At 42.8% G+C, this 19,836-nt stretch overlaps 1 protein-coding gene across 1 annotated transcript; it reads right to left on the bottom strand.

Moving 5' to 3' along the window:
* Nucleotides 1-1,198: 1,198 nt before the first annotated feature.
* On the bottom strand, nucleotides 1,199-19,406 carry LOC306791089 (paired amphipathic helix protein Sin3a-like). The gene is made up of 21 exons (XM_079287715.1): nucleotides 19,252-19,406; nucleotides 16,793-17,009; nucleotides 15,660-15,842; nucleotides 15,378-15,484; nucleotides 13,755-14,094; nucleotides 13,329-13,580; nucleotides 12,854-13,006; nucleotides 11,605-11,757; nucleotides 11,103-11,189; nucleotides 10,859-10,977; nucleotides 10,227-10,452; nucleotides 9,289-9,405; nucleotides 8,950-9,188; nucleotides 8,663-8,846; nucleotides 7,565-8,174; nucleotides 7,296-7,465; nucleotides 6,403-6,576; nucleotides 6,208-6,300; nucleotides 4,967-5,061; nucleotides 2,572-2,779; nucleotides 1,199-1,450 (listed from the first exon to the last, which is right to left on the bottom strand). The coding sequence occupies exons 2-21, from the start codon at nucleotides 16,985-16,987 to the stop codon at nucleotides 1,232-1,234; spliced, it is 3,924 nt and encodes a 1,307-aa protein (XP_079143841.1). The 5' UTR covers nucleotides 16,988-17,009; nucleotides 19,252-19,406; the 3' UTR covers nucleotides 1,199-1,231.
* Nucleotides 19,407-19,836: the final 430 nt, after the last annotated feature.

Raw genomic sequence — 19,836 nt, 5'->3', positions numbered from 1 at the left:
TGTTTTAAAGGGAATACAACATTCACATTTGTATTTCAGCAACAAACACAAACCGATAGCTTTGATAAACTGCGTCTAAAGGAACTATTATTGCTGTTTTCTTAATCCTTAAACTGTACACAAGTCACATGTCTGACGTTCAAATATAGACCTTCTGTACATAAACAGCAACTCTAAAAATAAGAAATAAACACAACTGGTGTTCAGTTTTTATAGGTGACACATCGTGAGAACCTGTGGATCAGATTCTGACCATTTGGTAAAGTTTAAATACGAGAAAAAGTACTGTTTAGACTTCAGTACTTTGAAAAACTGACATATACTGTATTTAAAAAAATTAAATAAAAAGGAGAAATTACGGCTCAGCTACATTCAATCATCTTAAAACCACGAGTGACACGGACGCCAAAGACGGAAGGTAGAAATGCGCAGAAACACGTAAAAAAACGACATTTTTCTACTAAACAGAGACTTTAAGGACGACACGTTAAACCACAAAGGTCTCTAATTACATCCTGTGGTACAAAAAAAAAAAAAGAGACTTTCTCTGCAACCTCTAGCTAAAGACTGGTACTCAGTATGTGTGTTAATGCACGCTACACATCCATGACATCCGATAAAAAAAAAAGAAAGGATCTAGATATAAACAGCATATTTACACAGAAGCGTTTGGGCGGTCATAAATTATTGTACACGATATACACTGCTGGCTTCGTACTGCTGCCGAGCATCTACCCAGCGGTCGCCAGAGAATATATTAGAGTGCCTCGCTGCACCTTTACCACCGAAGAAGAAAAAACAAAATTCACAGGCTATACAAGTTTACAGGGAAACTGTGAATTTCTCCAAAAAGACGGAGTGTTTTCTCTTCATCATCATCTCATGTAAAAAATCTACACGTAATATAATGTTGGGATTTCTGAGACAGGCGTTTGTTTTTCCTCCAATACAGTGACAGCAACGCCTGCAGAACCTCTGTTTACACCAGCTTGAAAGTTGCTGTATTTTGGCATCTGAATCCAGCGACAGCAGGTTGTAGAGGTTCTGCACAAAGCTACTTTATTTATATATATATATATATATATATATATACATATACATATACACACACACACACACACACACACACACTTTATATGTATATATATATACATATACATACGAAGTCATCGTCCGGCGGTTTGTTGTGTGGAGGGAGTTGCTGCCAGTTTATCCTTCATTTAAAGAGAGACTACAGAGTTCTGTACTTCACCCGGTACTTGTTGACGTTGATGTAGTGGAGGACCTCCGGGTTGCAGGTGGTGCTGCAGGGCAACAGGCCCTCTCGTCTCTCTCCCATCAGCCACTTGCGGTTGTCGGCGGACATGTCGGCGGTCACGTGCTCTTCGGCCCAGGAGTCCAGCCAGGAGTGGAAGCGTCTGTGCAGCCGTGTGTTGACCCGCTGCTGGGACTGAGATTACAAACGAACAGAACTCAGCTCAGCTACTGGGACACGAGTCACTCTGAGAGCAGAACATATTTATCAATACGAAAGAATATCCTGCTTCTTTGCCTTTAAATAGTTTGAAGGCAAAATGTGTCCCAAAATACACATTGAGGTTTTTATTTCACTAGTTTGTCTGTTTGTGGTTTTACCATTAGATAATGCCTCATTTGCATATTTAAACATATTTCAGAAAACTTGTAATACTAATAATAATCCTCTTAATGTGAGTGATGAAGTGGTGAAGTTTCATGGTGATATCTATGAGGTCATGTTGTGACTCTATTCACCTGTAGAGTCTCTTAATGTGAGTGATGAAGTGGTGAATATTCACCTGCAGAGTCTCTTAATGTGAGTGATGAAGTGGTGAATATTCACCTGCAGAGTCTCTTAATGTGAGTGATGAAGTGGTGAATATTCACCTGTAGATTCTTCTTCATGTGAGTGATGAAGTGGTGAATATTCACCTGTAGATTCTTCTTCATGTGAGTGATGAAGTGGTGAAGTTTCATGGTGATATCTATGAGGTCATGTTGTGACTTTATTCACCTGTAGAGTCTTCTTCATGTGAGTGATGAAGTGGTGAATATTCACCTGCAGAGTCTCTAAATGTCTGTAATGTAACTAAACGTCTCTTTAAGACGTTTCCTCTCAATGAGTTTGTTCTCAGACTCTGATGATAAATCTCCACTTCAGCAGCTCTTACATTCACCAAACTTCACTCGTTCATTCCTCTCTGTGTGCTGAAGGTTCACACAGAGGGGTTTGTTCACAGCATTCAGAAGAGGACGTATACATTTTATTAATAGAGAAAATAGATTCTTTTTATGTCTGTTGACAGTATTTTCTGATTGATGGAGTGAAACAAAGAGATATCTAAAATCTTCTCTGTAATAATAAAACCTTCGACTTTAATATGTCAACAACATAATACACTTGTTTATATTTTTGTTCTGGAAATGTATGCAAATTAGCACACATTTAATAAGCGAATGCCTCATTTGCATATTTAAACATAACATTTCAGAAAACTTGAAATAGAAAAACTATTTGTCTCCGGCGAGTGTTGGACTTCTACTTCCTGTTACCTGATGAGCCCGTGTGAGCGCCGTGTGCCGGTACATGTAGTCCTCCGACTTGCAGACGTAGACCATCTTGTAGGAGTTGAGCTTGAACATGCACTCCATCTTCAGCGCCCCGCTGGCGCCCTGCGACTTGTCCGAGGGCGCCTTGTTCATCCTCTCCTGCTGCAGCCGCTCCCATCCTCTCTGGCACTTCCTGATCCGTCTCAAGTTCCTGGAGGCCGAATAACAAATCAACAAGCGTGAGTAACGGCGACTGAGCATGCAACAACGACAAAAACATCTTCTGATTACTCCACGCATAAAATAAAATAAATAAAATAAATTTTTAAAAAAAGAGCGTTTACAGGGAAAGTTCGCACAAATCTTCTAGAACTTGTTTTTATTTACTTTATTTGACAGCGTGCACAACACACATGACGTTAAGCAAATTTGAAAGCAGTAAAGTCATAATTTGAGAGGACTGTCCCTTTAAACAAGTATTTTTTTTTTAAACCCATGCATTGTATAACTCACCGAGTGACTGAATTAGATTGGGAGTCAAATCATTGGAGGGAAATGTGGATCTATAAGAGCAGCAGAGGCAGCAGTGGTAATATCGCCGTACGGTGCAGACACAGCTTCAGGTCTAAATATACTCGTTATTGGCACACAATGATTTTATATTTGAATTGGAAATTGATGATTTTTTAAAATAAATAAAATGCACAGACTCAGCCCACCTGAATGAAAGGTTTAAATGTGTACTTACCACCGAGGGTACAGGTGAGCGGGGACTCACTTTAAAGACGTGACAGTGAGGCCAATTTAAAACTGTTAGAAACAGGGAAACAAATCGCTGCCTGATAGGAAAACCAATCCAGAAATATGATCGGGGAAATACTTTGATGTGCACATACTTTCACCAAACAACGTACAGAGTGTTATGATCATGAGATGAAGACCCAACACAACTGGAGAAGAAACTGCTGCAGTTTTCTTTCTTTTTTTTGCTGCCATTGAAGACTTTTGTAGAAGGAAGTCTTTTGACCTCTTGTGCTGCTGATCTCTCATAGATTTGATGGAAAATAAAAGAAAGGGACAAGATGTGGGTGACCCACTGATAAATCATGTGACCAGATTTATGCAATGGGTTGAAAAAAAAAAAAGAACAAGATAAAGCTTACGAGCAATATTTTAAAGCCTTTTTTTTTTTGTTAAAGAAATGTTTATGGTAATGGACAGCCATCTCAAAGGAACACAAAATAAAAGCACCAACAGATGCAATGACAGTTTATGTGCAACACTCATCGGGAGCTTTTAGGTAAAGAAATACTCCAACATGAACATACAATTTAGACAATCATTTTATTTACAAACCCTACTCCTCTGTACAAGTGTTGCAGATAATGTGCTTGACCAGAGTTTTAAAAAACTTACGAGCACTAATTTCTGTCAAAACCGGTGGAAAATAAAACCCCTCACCCACAACAAAAAGTTGCAACGGGAGCGTTTTCCACTGAAAATCATTACAAACATAACACGGAGTATAACAGACTTGAACAAATGGACATTTGAACATTTACAGTCAAATACAGGACCTTTGATCTGGATACAATCACAAAGAAAAGGGCATGATAGGGTAGAAAAGGAAACCACGTCACTGTCCTCTCAGGTCCAACACAACAGCTTCAGTCTCTCAAACTCAGCTCAAAGACATCCAAGAGAAACCAAAACCAAAAGAAAGGAAGTAAAAGGTTGAACCCATGTGTTTCGCTTTCAGTTTGTGCATTCAATGACTTTTGTTCTTACGTTACACAATGAAAAATGAGCATTTCAATTCAATACAATATGAATAATCAAACCAAATAAATCCTCATAGCTGTCTGAAACCCACGATCAAGCCAAAACCATTTTTAAAAAACCTTTGCTATTAATAAATAAAATTCCCGTTTAAAAAGGAACAGAATCAATGAATAAATAAATTCCATTATTTTACTCGTTTCTCTTTAAAAAGATGGCCGTGTAAAGTGCAATCTTCTGTTTGAGGCGGATGTCAGAAACTGAAAACGTTCACAGCCAATGAGATTCTTTACAAACAGGCGGGCGTTCAGGCGTCTTCAAGCTGCAACTCTGGAGTTACTCTGTTGTTGTTGTTTGTTTTAATGAACCTTCTCAAACCCTCGTCGTTTGTCCGTTCTTATGCCCCAAAAACGGTCGCGGTTAGAAAGAGCTTCCTAAGTCGGGCTTGTGCAGGAGAGCCACTGTTTTCTATCTCTGAAACAGGAGTTGTATTTGGCAGCTGGTTTGGCTTGTCAACAGTTGGAGTGGCTGCTCGGCTGACTAGAGCCTCGGGGGGGGAGGGACAGAAAGTATGCAGACAAGAGGGACACATGGCTGGGGGTGGGTGGGGGGGCCTCACCTGGGGAGGAACACGGGCTTCTGGGACAGATGCTCACGCAGCTCTGGGGACGCAGAATCTGAGTTCAGGTACCGGCCCACGTAGACGGACCACCTCTGGAGGACGAGAAAACGTATAAACAGAAGCTCGCAGACAAACCTGTAGACCTCAATATCAGAGGCGTTAGTATAACAGACCATCCGTACACAACAAATATAAATATATTATCCACCGACATGAGCGTATCGCAGAGATATTGGTATAAAAATACTGCCAATAAACTTACAGGACACAGACGTACAGGAGCTCCAAAGATCGATGATTAATGCAGTAAAACCAGTGACGACATGAAACTAGACGGTAGTATTCTGGTCAGGATATATCTCTTTAAAATATATATATAATTTATGGATGATTATCAAAAATGTGTGTGTATGTGATGTATCGATGTAAAAAATATAAAACAGTCAGCATATTGTTATTGGACTTTTTGAACTCGCAGATATTGATATTGAATAATCCGATTTCTCATCCTGATACTGTTAATATGTTGTCCTGTGGTACAGTTATGCTCTCACACACACACACACACACACACACACACACACACACACACACACACACACACACACACACACACACACCTTTACTTGCTTCACCCTCTCTGTCCAATGATTTTCAATAAAACCACATAATGTACAGACATCTACAGATTGATGAGCACCGCCGTGGGCAAGATTTTCATGATTAAAATAAAAAAGGTGCAATATACAGGATTCAGAGAAGGAAATACAGCATCTGCCGTCTGTAATCTACTAATGTAGTGGGGAATGTGATAGAGAACGCTCCCAATCTTGTGTATTGCACCTTTAAGCTGACACAGAACTGCTTCCTGTCTTCATTACTCAAAATATAAGGCGATTTAAAAATAGCAACCACTTTTAAAAGTCAGTGTTGAACCCTGTATATTTATACGCTAATACAGATTGTTAGAGACACCATCCAAGGGGACAAAGGAAGGGAAGATGACTTAAATCTGTGCTTTATTATGTTAACTGACGCGTTGTTTCTAGACTGATATCAATTTTGGGAGGAAAAAAATATTAGAAACACGCAGCGATATAATGCAACTTTACCATTAACTCCGGCCTCAAAAGACGATTCTTTGCATTCACAATTACTGCAGGGCTGTTGTACCAGACAACTAATAAACTGAGGACTTAAAGAGTATGACCTGTACGTGAATAACTAACGAGTCGTACCTCTGCATCCGCCGGCTCATCAGAGTTGTCGTCCTCCGTGTCCAGCAGCTCCATGGCCAGACTGACGGCTCCTCGGCTCTTCACAAACATCAGCTACACAAAACACAACCAGAAGGAGATCGCCTTTAAAACAAAGTGTCCGAAGTGGTTTACACTGAGGGAGGATTTCATCACCGCTCTGTGGACTTGTTGTACCTTGAAGCAGTTCTCGTCCGTCATGAGCTGCTCTGCTTTGTGCTGGTAGGCTCCCTCCGCTGTGGCCCTGGACGTCTGCGTGGACAGAGCGCCGCCCGTGGCTTTATTGGCTCCTTCGCTCAGGTACATGTCGGTGACGCGCGAGCACACGTCGTCCGTGACGAGGTGCTGGAGCTGTGGAGAGCAACAGGTGTGAGCACGCAACAGCCGTTTGAAGAGATGCAACAACTTGCGCTCGTTATGATCAGATCATCAGCACAGAAGTTATTGTTTAGGGAATTATTATTTACTTTTTTGTATTACAAGATTTCTAAAATATTGCGATTAAAATGAGCAGTGTGTGGGAATCAGTGACATCTAGTGGTGTGGTTGCACATTGCATCAAACTAAATAACCCTTCGCTCACTCTTCCTAAAGTCAAAACGAGAAAGGCTCTCACTAGAACCAGTGGATTGTCCATTCTGGGCTACTGTAGAATACGGCAGAGCAACATGGCGGACTCTGTGGAGAGGACCTGCACCACATATAGATATAACCGGCTCATTCTAAGCTAATGAAAACACAATACTTAGTTTCCTGTCATCATACACGAATGAAAACACAGTTATGTATATAATGCCTATAAATCCCATACACTGTTCCTTTAAATATGCAAATGCAGCATTATCTAATGGTAACAAAAGGTAGTGAAATAAACACCTAAATGTGTATTTCGGATGTTTTCTTTCCACTAATCTGAAAGTTATGTTAAGGAAGCAAAATAACACAAAATGTCAAATTTGACCAGTGCATGAAAAACGATGTTTTGAATTTGAATTAAACTCAAAACAGTCAAGACGAATCTTTGTGCTCCATAAATCAAATCCTTGCGGTCCGATCCTGAATGTGCTGACCTGCCGGACGATGCTCTGGATGAGCTTGTCCATGGTGAAGGCGATGTAGGCGTGGATGGTAAACATTTCCCTCAGGGAGTCCTCGTAGTGAGTCGGCTCCATGTTTCCATCCAACAGATTACGCACCATTTCCAGAAACATGGAGTAATAGTCCTCCACATCAACATCCACTGCAGGCAGAAGACAGTTCACGTGATATGGTGAGAAAAGTATGGAACATTGTTGTGTAGAGGACAGTAATTCAACCAAACTCTTTTTGTCTCACTTACTTGGCTCCTTCATCTTCAGTTGGATTGCTGGATTTTCGTTTTTCTCCCTTTTGAGCCCCAGCACTTCTCTTTCCCACTCTCTCTCGCGGGCGTCCTCCTCAATCTGCTTCTCAGCTTGGCCGTAGATGCGCAGCAGGCGAGAGCACAGGATGTGGTGAAGACGGAGGAAGATGTACCAGTAGTTGTTGACGAAGAACATGCTGTAGGCCTCGTCGGTGCCCCGCAGCTTCTGAGCTGCCGTGCTGCCGAAGAGGAGCTTGGACTTGGACGGGCTGCTGCCGCCTGGCAGGCCGTTGTGCTTCTTGGGGCCGCCCGGGTCCAACTCCATGTCTTCTTCCTCCTCCTCCTCTTCCTCCTCCTCCTCCTCCTCCTCCTCTTCCTCCACATCGGAGAGCTCACCTCGCCGAGCGAACAGCAGGTCGGGGATGAAGTGGTGGATGATCTGTTTGATCTTGTATTTGTCTTCTTTCTGGATGCCCACCTGTCGTTTGACGTGGTGGATGATGAGGGCGGCGGCATCCTCCAGGATTTGGCTGTCGTCGTAGGTCTGGGTCAGGTGTGGGCCGCTCGGCGGCGGTGTGGCGCTTTCCTCCGCCGCTCGCTCCTGGCGCTGCAGGACACACACAGGAGTAGATTGAGGCATTCCTCTTATTAGACAGATGCATTCTGGATGTATGAGTCCCACTTGCAGCTTCAAAAATAAATTGAAATGTGTTGTGGGAAGCAAGAAGTTCAATACAAATATCCACAGCTACGCAAATGACACACAATTATACCTTTAAATGAAACTAACCCAGACGGCCTATCGTCTGTGACTTCCTGTTTGGCCTCAATAAAACAATGGATGAGTGACAATCTTATAAACTTTAATGTAGTACGTTTTTATCTTTCCAATACCATTTTACTACTTTTAGTTCTCTGGCTTTATATTTTTAGGAACTTCTTATTCTCTGTATTTTACATCAGATGTGCGTCGTTGTTATTGTCATACCATAAAGCACGCTGAGCTGCATTTTATGCATGAAAACCAAATAAAATGATCATCGTTATAAGTTACCAATCACAAAGACCCGTTAAGTTGTCCTCATGTTTACTTACGTCATCATACAGCATCTCAATTTCATTGAGTAAGGTCTTCGAACGCAACACTTTGGTGTCGTTCTGCTTGAAGTTGATGCCTTGATGGTCGAGTGACTTCAGGTAATACTTCTCATTCTGCTCCCGCCAGATTTTGTTGAAGCCTCTTTGGGCTTCTCTCCACTCGTCCTCTTTCATTTTTAACCTGGAACAGAAGAAAAGTGATGCTTAAATCTTAAGTACAGCCAATCTTTTAAGATCTAGGTTAAGGCCTGACCAGATAAGTCATTCAAATCAAGAGTATTCACCTTTTCAGCACAATGGGAACCGACACAGTCGGGTTCTTCTTGAGCCCGTCGACGATGTCGTGGGCCTTGTCCCCATATATCCTCTGGATGGCTTTGCGGTGAATCACCTCCGAGGAGCCGCCCATCGTGTTGTCCAGCTTGAAGCGCAGCTGCTCCTCCGCCGACATGCGGGACATCCTCCGCTGCACCGCCTCCAGGGCTCGTATCGTGGCCAGGTTGGCTTCCAACACCACGTCCAGCTAAAGCGGGAGAGATCGCAGGGAAGTTATTGACAAGTGAAAAAAAAGAAAAAAGGTTTTCTGTAGTCTTTTGACTTCTAATCAAAGTGGACTTCCTCACCTCAAAGCGCTCGTCCTCACATCTGTAAATGTGCTCCTCGTATTGAGTCTTCTTGGAGCTCACAAACGTCGAATCTTCAGACCACGATGGAAACGACACCCACGTGTCATTCAGAACCTGCGAGATCACATTCAGCTCAACTCTAACGTCAGTTTTTAGGGAAAGACTTTGTGTGAAAGCTGTCATTTGACTTCATGTCCGGCACAAAGATCACAAAAAGCAGGAAGATATGTCATAACAATCAAAGTGTGTAGGTTTCAGGCCTCACCACGTAATCAACCGAAATTAAAAATGAACACAGTGTCTGTAACATAATGTGGCTAAAAGATGGCCTTTTGTTCTTGATGAAACACTCAACCAATCGAGTAGTTCATCTTGTTTCTGCTCAGCTGGAACAAATAATCAGGTATAAAATAGTAAAAAAAAGTTAGAGGTCGTGGCGGCTTCTCAAATGTGAGGATTTGCTGCTTTCCTGTGTCATTTAAAAAGCTTTAAATTCTTTTAACAATTAGATGAAGTCAAAGACAAGTGTGAGGAAATAATGGTGCGCTCTGTTAACTTGTAAAGGACATTTGGTGTTTTTTAGACTGAATGCTCAATCAAGCGATTTAAACAAAAAGCAATTTTAGCAATGTTTCGGTAAACTTTGTCTGATGAACGTGGCAACATCTGGAGGCAACAGCCTCGAAGCTAAACACAAGTGCACCGCAAGAGTGAAGCTGCCAAAAACAGGCAGCGCAGCAAAAGCTCGACCGGAGAGGTCGGACACACAGCCGTCAGAGATTAAAGTCAGCGCTTCACATGACGAACATCTTTTCTTTTAAATATCTGGTGTCGTGGGCAACACCGGTGTTGGCCCAGGTTTAACCGGTGGCATCCCTAGTTACAGCCCCGTAGCAGAGGATGAACGCCTGTACTAAACGTCTGCAGTGACTCGCCTCTCTGCACAGCGGCGTCCTTCCTGTGCACTTGGGCTGCTGGTAGCTCTTGGGCAGCGCTCTGTAGCTGGAGCCCAGCCTCTTGCAGGAGGCGTAGTCGATCTCCATCGCGATGCCCTCGGTGGCGCGCTCCTTGGGTAAACTCTCCGCGTGGCTCGACTCCCCGTGAATCGACTCTCGGTAGCCCAGGAAGTTCTTAAACCACGTGAAAAGCTCCGGGAATTTTCTGTCAACCAAATAACGAAATGCTGTGAGACTGCAGCCCGGTGGTTTACGGGTATTGTGTGTAACAGGGACATTTCTAGAGGATATTTTCCAGTGATAGAAGTATTAAATGTTATGTACATGGATGTTGAAACAGATATTATGTACATTTGGTTTTTGCACCTCATTGATTTGTATTATATTTGCACTCTGTCCTACTTTGTATTGCAACTGCTGCACAAGAATGACAACATAATTACTGTCACAGTTGTATTTCATATCTCCATCGTACTGAATACACGTCTACAACTCGTGTGTTTTAGTACGCTGTTGTTATTTAGCGACAATGAACAACAGTGCAGTTGTAGAAGCAATGAAGCTCTGGTGACTGTAGATGTGTGACCGACTGTGTGCATCTTTAAACTCACCCAAGAAATGGGATGACGAGCTGGACCAGCTCGGCACGAGAGATCACTTCCTGGTTGAAAATGTGAAGACACCGCAGGAAGTTGTCGTACGCCTCAGAGCTCCGCAGAGCCTTCTTCACCTGGGAAAGAGTTTTCAGTGACGTTAATAAAATAAATCAAACCTTTCCCTCGAGGTGATTCCATTAATATGTGTGTCATCATCTTGTTTTTGCAGGAGAATAAACTATAAACAAACAAAACTGACCTTCTCAAAGAACATGGTTTCAGTGTTGGTGCTGTGTTTGCCAACTTCAGTCATGCCGTGATCCTTCCCCAATATTTTGGGCTTTTTCTGCAATAGTATGAGGACATGATTGTTGCAGGCTCTCAAAAATGACTTATTTTGAAAATGGTAAATGTTATAAAAGAAGACTTTTGGTAGATTTAAACACACTGAGTTGACAGTTTATATGTTAAACGTAGCTAAAACTAACAGAGTCTAATAAAACCTTCCTTCGTGAAGGTTCCTAATGTTCAGGTTTTGTTAAAACTGTTTAAATGTTGATTCAACTTTATGGTCATTTTGGAAGCTGCAGTTTGGTGGAGAATGAGATGCTGCTGAACTGTCCTTGTGAGGAGTTTCTAATAATTGAACCTACCCTCATTCATTTAAATTGCAGCACACTGACATTTCTGGCGTCTAAAATATAGCAGAAAGAAACAAAAAGTGTTGAATATAAAGAAGAGAGTCAGCATGTCGAGTGTACCTTGACAGGCGGGGCTCCCACTCCAGCAGGTCTCCTGATCGGCAGGCCGTTCTGGCTCAGCCTCTGTTTGCTGTTCAGTAAAGGTCTCTTCACTGTGCCGCCATGATCGTTACGCACCGACTCGGCCCGGTCTGGTGTAGTCTTGCCCAGCAGCTGAGGAGAGGATTACAGTATTATTATTATTATCATAATCTCACCAACAAAATAACTGGAAACATCAAAGGAAATCGGTGTAAATGTAGTTTATAGGAGTCAGACGACAAAACCTCCGGCTCTGAAAGTGAAGCCAATACTGAAGAGCCTTTAAGCTGCATTCTCTCTAATGCCCATCAGAGGGCAACTCCTTTGATTGTATCGACGTCTATGAGAAACTTACTCTACTTCTCACTTGATTGGTGTTGTCCGGTCTGGGAGTCACTACTACAGTCAATTCCAGCATATAAGCCGCTACTTTTTTTCACACGCTTAAAGACTGCGGCTTTTACAACGATGCGGCTAATTGATGGATTTTCATGGGTGTGACGGTTCCCTGCCATGTTCCTGGTGTGTGTGTCCCTTTAACGGCAGGAACCCGGAGATTGTAAACGGGAGACACCTGGGCCACTGCTCCAGGATAAAGCTCTGCCTTCCTGGCAACGTGGGTCTCTCTCCTATCACCCCGTGGAGGAGCGAGGACGGCTCGCGCCAAGCACCATTTGTCGCTGTTTTATCACAAATTATCCAACGACAAATGGTGCCCATTTTGCGCTTCGTGCACGCACCCTCATCATGGAAAAGACACGAAGAAATGCATATGATGCGGCTTTCAAGTTAAAAGCGATCCGCCTGGCTGTCGAAGAAGGAAATAGAGCTGCTGCACGTACGCTCGGCATCAATGAATCGATGGTGAGACGCTGGAGACGGCAGCATGAAGAACTGACTCGCTGCAAAAAGACGACAAAAGCTGTGGATGTTACCGGCATTTATTTAATTAACGGTTTAAAAAAATCTTTCCTGTAACATCTTGCCACGTTAATATCTCATGTTTCAGCGGGGACACCTGCGGCTGATGGACAAGTGCGGCTTATTTATGTACAATTTCTTTTTTCTTTTCAAAATTAGCAGGTGCGGCCTATATATAGGTGCACTCTGTAGTCCGGAAATTACGGTACTTTAAGATCAAACAATTTTTAACACAATGACTTTGCTGCCACAGCCAAGAATGACCCCAACCGCATTGGTTTACTCTCGTGCGTTCACAGAGACTCACCATTGTGCTGTTTGCATCTGGCAGGAACTGTCCGAACTCTGACAGCAGGTCCTCCTGGTTCTTGAAGAGTCTTGCCACCTGAGTGTAGACCTCCTGCTCGGTCAGTGATGGGATGTAGTTGCCCGCTGCCTCTTTAGCATTTCGTTGCTCCTTCTGGAAAATGTATCATAAAAAGAGGCCGTGAAATTACTACTTTTGTGGATCCTATTTTCTTTTCTCTAGCACTTAGGCTGGGTACCACAAAAAGGCCCCCCGATACGAGAACCGGTTCTAAATTAGTTAAATCCAGAGTACCAAGTACCGGAGTTAACTGTACTTTAGAAGTTAAGGAGTGAGATGTCCTTGTCTCAAACCTCCTCTCTCTGTCTCTTTGTGCTTTACTCTGACACACACCGACTCGGTGTCGATAAAATCTGAACGATAGCCACCCCTAGTACCAGCAGCCCTGTATATGCCGCATGTGGTATTTTCTCACCTGGTACGTGTGGAGGATCTCCAGGAAGGCTTTGTAGATGTCTGGCTGACCCTGGAAGCGGTTCTTGATCTTGTTGACGTAGTTTATAGCGTGGTTGAACTCCACGGGCTGGTTGTTCTGGAGAGGCGGCCCACCGGACGGCGTGCTGCTCACAGGAGCGTGGGACTGGACCGAGGGGGAGCGCGGCGAGGCGTAGGATGGGATGGATGGGTTGGGTTGGCTGGTGGGCGTGTGGGCCGGAGACTGAATCGGCTTAAAGGATTGACAGAGAAGAGCACAAGTGTGTCATTACAGTCATCTAGTAAACATTCAGTTTGGTGCAAACAATCAAAACACCTGAAACAAATCTATTCCAAAGAAACTACAGTATTTTTTCAAGTCAATGATACTCAATTCAGCAGATCAATACAAAAGCATGTCTTCTACCTTGCTGGTTTTGTTTGGAGCAGGTTGGGTGGGGGTCGGTGGGGTGGAGGTGGTGGTTGTGGTGGTGTTGGTGGCAGTGTGCGGGCCGGCCTGTGGCAGACTCTGGTGCTGGTTGTGGCTCGCGGGTTGGCTGGGCGCTCCACTGATAGGGATGTTCTGAACAGAGATGCCATGAGGGGTGATGTAGTGGATCTGACCTGGCGTGGTCACGTTGACCTGTTCGTTGGTCTGAACCTCGATCTTATATCCGGGTGGCAGGAAAGTGTTAAACCCCATGATGAGGTCTGGGTGGCCCTTGAAGAGCTGGGAGACGCGGTTGATGACTCCAGGAGTGTCTATGCTGTAGAGACAGAGAGTGACAGCTGTTTAGTATCTGAATCATCTTCAACGTGGGTCAACAGATGTTGTTTCTGCAAATTAAAACGTAGAAAGAATTACATGAAACTGTATTGTCAGTGATGAGAAAATGAGTGCAGTTTGCAGAGTTATCTACAGAGTATGGACAGAATGAACAGTGATATTTAGAATGAATATAGAATGTGGAATAAACGGTATGGGGGAGATATGAACATGCTACGAATAAGGAGGAAAAACACATGCAGCAATTACAGTAGGCAGTGAGGGGAAATGTTTCAGTAAAAAAATACACAAAATTATGTACAGAATAAACAGCTGGAGGTATGATATGACGGTGTATACTGTAGGAAATTTAGGTTTAGAAGTGTGCCTAAGAAATTATAATTAGAAGTGTTTAATGATTCATAATTAAGAAATCATAATTAGAAGTGTTTTAGAATTCATAATTAGAAGATTCATAATTATAGGTGTGTTTTAGAATGTATAGTTAGAAGTGTTTCTTAGTAGAATGTGTAGCACCTTTAGAGGTGGATAATAATGATAGCAAGTACTTGGGTCGTACCATCTATGCTTGTAAAACTTGTGAAGTTTTTGCCAAAAGTTGCAAATCCTTATTACATAGTATGTTTACCATAGAAGTGTTAAGCCATAAAACACAGTCATTGACTGTATTAACCTGTAAAGAGTAGCGAAGGGACAGACGGGGATTTTCAGACAGGCAATTACAGGGAACGCAGGGCTTGAGATGGTGTAAATAGGAATGGGACAGCACTTTGCCGCAACATATCACATTACCATGAAAACAACAAGAAATATGTATTTATTGTATACTTTGTACTCCCTGATGTGAAAGTCTTCAGGCTCTTTCCTCACAAGATGAGAGGTAACTTCATATCATCTATTTACTTGTTTTTGTCCAGAACATCATGACGTCTAACTCGCTTTAAAACACAACGCCACATGTATTGAAGTCGCGGCTCAGAGTGTTTGTTTTCTGTGCCTTCATTTCGGATGCGAGTGAGTGTGTTTGCTCTCAACATTTGTAGTTTGTGTAATATGTAATAATTCTCAATCATTTATCGGTTGAAGGTCTGAGACCGGAAGGGACGGCTTCTCGGTCCGGACCACGGCCGCCTGTTAGTGACCTCTGGTATAGACGGTGGTATGAATATGAATACGCTATGGTGAAAATGCTCAGTGGGTTAGGGGAGGATAGAAATATCATTTAAGGATTTGGAGGAAAATGGCAATAAAATTTGAACTCACCTCTGTGATTTGAACTCTTTCATGATATCAAGGAAGTCGTTATAAACTTGTGGCTGATTCCCAAACTGCAGCTTCACTTGATCCAGATAGGACAAGGCATCTTCAACCTACAAAGTACAGAAAGAACAATAAACAAACAAAATGAAGGTCTTACTTTGTACTACAATGTGAAATCAAGAACTTTTCTGTGTGTAATTGGTGTATTCATTAGCATATGTCAACACAAACACACAGGCGGCTGTGTCTTTGTTTCATTTTGGTGGAAATAAGTGTGTGAAGTACCTTCAGTCGCTGAAACTGCTGTCCTTGGGTTGAAGTCATGGGTGCAGGTGGATGAACGTGACCCTGGACCACCGCAGGGCCCTGGGACTGCACTGCCAGGGGGTGAGCGTGGGGACCAACATGAGGAGCAGCATTGTTATGTCCGTGTCCATGTCCACTCGTGCTCTGGGGCATCGTGGGCACCTTTTTAGGAAGAAATCACTGGAATGTTAGGATCCATGAATCTTAAAGATCACCGTGTCTTCAGCTACGTATTCACTCGGGTTGAAATATTTAAACTTAAAGCAAGAAATTTGTGTGACGCTGTATCAGCGTTAAGATTCTCCCGTCATCACCGACGTCGAGTCAGACATGAAGGGAAAACACACGTTCATCCAGAGACCGGACCGATCTACCTGTGAATGTAAGTGTACAAATCAGACTTTCTGTGGTTCAAACAATGACGACGCTGCCGTATTCACGCCTATATGACGTTATTTTGAGTGTTGATGGAGCTGCTACAATGATAGCAAAGCCAAGCACAAATCGATCCAAACTCCTTTCAGGAAACAAGCATTTTAAAAATTGTTCACTTGTCGTCTTGCGGATAGACCCACCAGAGCATGAATTCAGACTTTTAAAAAATCTATTTATTGCAGTTAAATCACAGCAAAATTGTTTATTTTGTGTTCATACCGCTGAAGTAGACCAGCCGACGTGTGGCTTGCTAGATACAGTGAATACAGATCGGTGAAGTTCACCGAGCGCCTCCCGGGTGATGTTATGAACCCAGACACGAGGAGATCTGGGACTTTCGCAACATGTACAAAGCAGCCGTGGTTGGTGAAACGTCTCCACGGAGGGAACCCCTTCGCTCCTCCACGGCGCGTCTAGCGCGAGCCACGCAAATAAACATAAATGATGCCGAAAATGTGCTTCACGTTTGGTGTGAACACAGCGTTACGGCTAAGAAACAGAGACCGTATACAACCGATTTATGGTAAACATCCTAACACGACTTATAGCCAATAAAGCAAACTTTTTTTTCTGGAATTTGGTGCTTGGTAAAAGTTAATCTCAGACCCACTGGTACTTAACAGAAACTCTTGCTCTGGAGGCTGTTGTACCAGCCGGATACATCAATGCTGTCATACCTGGTAGCCCTGGGGGAGAGAATACTGGATACCGGTGGACGGCTGCATGTTGTCTGCAGCTGCCTCGATCACAGAAGGGGCCGGGGCGAGGGCCCGGTGCTGGAAGCTGTCTGCAATGCCTTGAACTGGGGGGCGGCGTGTTGGCTGTTGTTGGGGCGCAAATATTGGTTCCTGGTCCTCCACGCGCCTCTTCATTGTATACGCATACTCAAAGGGGCTAAAGGGGACAGAGACAGATGGACAGTACCGGTAATGTAAGTAGTGTTCTACTTGTACTTATTTGCACAGAGTAAGTATAATGACACCGTTGCTCTTTTCATCATGGTCAATATACGTTGAAATAACTGAAAGAAAAACTGCACTGCAATCCAGTATCGAGTATCACAGATTGTGTCAGAAAGGTGTTAATTTAACTAGTTATTCTGGAGGCAGTGAAATGTGTTTCAGTGTGATGCAATCCAATAAAACTGTGTCAAAAGTGTCAACGGTACTTAATCGCAGAAATTGTTACCGACTAATTGAAGAGTGAGGCTTTAATCAGATGCTCTAAAACACTGTAAAAGTGTAGATCTTAAAAATACGATTGGTTTAGTATGTGAACATAGTTAAACAGTCAGTCTCAGTCTACCTAATAAATGAACTCCGCACATATGACCACTTGGAAAGATATATTGATGATTGAAAGTCCTATTTTACAATTGACAAACAAATGCACAAAACAAATGTAATCAGGGGAAAACAAAGGCAGAAACTTAGTCCATCAAAAGGCTGTGACGAGACTTAATAGACATGCCATCATTGTCCAGCCAGTTAGGGACCATCCTTCAAGTAACAGAGATTTGTGTAAAGAGCTTCTTTTGCCTGCTACTACGACATAGGTATATACTTGTTCTTACTGTTTTCATCTGTGTGTGTGATTTAGATAATATATATATATATATATATATATATATATATATATATATATTTATATATATATAAATAAATAAATACACACCTATCTTTTTTGGGGTGTCACAATTCCTTCTCATTACGCATGGGCCCTGTTATGTACTGTTTTCATTACAGTTTATTCATTTTGTAGTTACCGTCTCCCATCATTTAAACAAGTCTTTGTGTCTCCAAGCACAAAACATGTGAGAAAAGTAATTTATTGACGCTCCCTAAACCTAAACGTCATTGCAGCCGTAGAGCGGTGGATTGAGCGGACATTGTGCCTCGCTACGCTGCACCACCAGTACCGGAAAACACGGTGGTGCTGAGCGTTACGGTCTTTAAGTCTCCGTCTGTCGCATTTCATCCAGCTTCTTTGACCGGAACGCGAAGCAAATACGACACAGTGAAAAAAAAAGATGGCGAAATGTATAACGTTAGACAAAAAAAAGGCTAACGTTTAGCTGCCAGCTAACACTTTAGGCATGTTGTCGCTGTCTCTCTCTCTCATTTTCTCTCTCTCTCGTAGCCCTGCCTCATCCCCTCCCCCCTTCTCTCTCTCTCTCTCTCTCTCTGCCAAACACCGAGCTTTAACGCCATCCGTTCTCGGGTTCTTTCGGTTACGGTAGTCTGATGACCGTTGGCTTTTCGTCCTAGCGCGCGACGCTAACTTATGTGGCAAGCAAGCTAACCTCAACTGTCTGCAAATTAACGGCTAGTTCGCATAAAAGACACAGCGAGTGTCGGTTTGTCACTCTAAATGAGACTTAAGTATAAAAATATGAATAAAATAAATCCAGATGAGCTGAACGTGTTAGCTACCGTGCCGTTAAACACAGCCGCGCTTCATCGCAGCTGACAGCGCGCGAGAACACAGCTAGTTTATAACGTATGGACTACCGTTAATAACGTAATACATAAAAGTCACGCAGTCTGTAATTAAGTATGGCTATCTATGCTAGCTGGCTAACGTTATGTCAAGGAAAAAAGACCGCTAGCTAAGTTCGCTAACAAGCTAACACAAGCCTCTCCGTAACGTTAACGTCGCAATCAACGCCAAGTTGTGCGAGAAGTTCGACGATTGGTTGTCAGACAAAACTGCTTCACCACCGTTAACCTTTGGCCGACCCGGACAGTAAAATTAGACATAGCAAAGAAGAAACTTAACAACAAATAAATTGCATGATGTCAGGTCAGTCTGCTTAGCGTTAGCATGTCAGCTAATTCATGTTCGCCGCTCGTAGCTTGCTAGCCTCACTAGCTTGACTTAACTTCATCGGCGCTGCAAGCTAATGTAGCCGCTAACTGTAATACCACGTTATTTTGTGTGGAAGACGGAAATACAGTACAAAATATATATTCGGTAATCACAGTAAAATCAGTATGTGCCCGATCGCTTTCTGGTCTATTCGACAAGGTAATATAGGAGCTAACTTGAAATGCTACACGTTAGCACAACAACCAACCCCCCATCAGTACAGGGCATCTCTTCGGGGGCTAACGAGCTAGCACTAGTTTAAACTTACCTCGCAGGACTGCCACCAGCAACAATTTCACCCACCAGTGAAATGGGACCCAGCCAACAAATTCACCTGTCCGTGACAAAAAAGTGAAGTTCTGAGAAGTGGCAGCTGGTGGGAAATGTCAAAAAATTAAATTGGCCGTAGAGGCTAATACGTCGCTAACAACAGTGTATGTATGAAGCGGTGTTCCTTGAACATAGGGGCGTGTCTAACAATGAAGGCGGGGCTAGTCTCCTCCCAGTCTAAACTGTGATTGGTCAGATCCACAGAATGAAAACAAATACAGTGAGGGCAGAGAGCCAGTGTCTTTGGTTAAAGGCGTCTGGTTTAGTTAGTTTAGTTTATTTATTTTACACAATTCAAACAACAAAATAAAAATAAACAAACATAACAGAGATAAATTAATATCACAGTGCAGGAAGAGGCAAAAAGCCAACTGGGCTTATTTGAAACCTCCACCTATATAATATTAAAATGTTACAATATTACAGAGAACATACAATGAATATGCATAAGATATGACTACATAACATATTATAGTTTTCTAGTATTATAGTTGTAATGGTCATGCCCAGTTTATTCCATGCT

This window comes from Melanostigma gelatinosum (assembly GCF_949748355.1).
Source record: "Melanostigma gelatinosum genome assembly, chromosome: 2".
NCBI lineage: Eukaryota > Metazoa > Chordata > Actinopteri > Perciformes > Zoarcidae > Melanostigma > Melanostigma gelatinosum.
The sequence above is the reverse complement of the archived record's forward strand: the minus strand, read 5'-3'. Positions and strand labels throughout refer to the sequence as shown.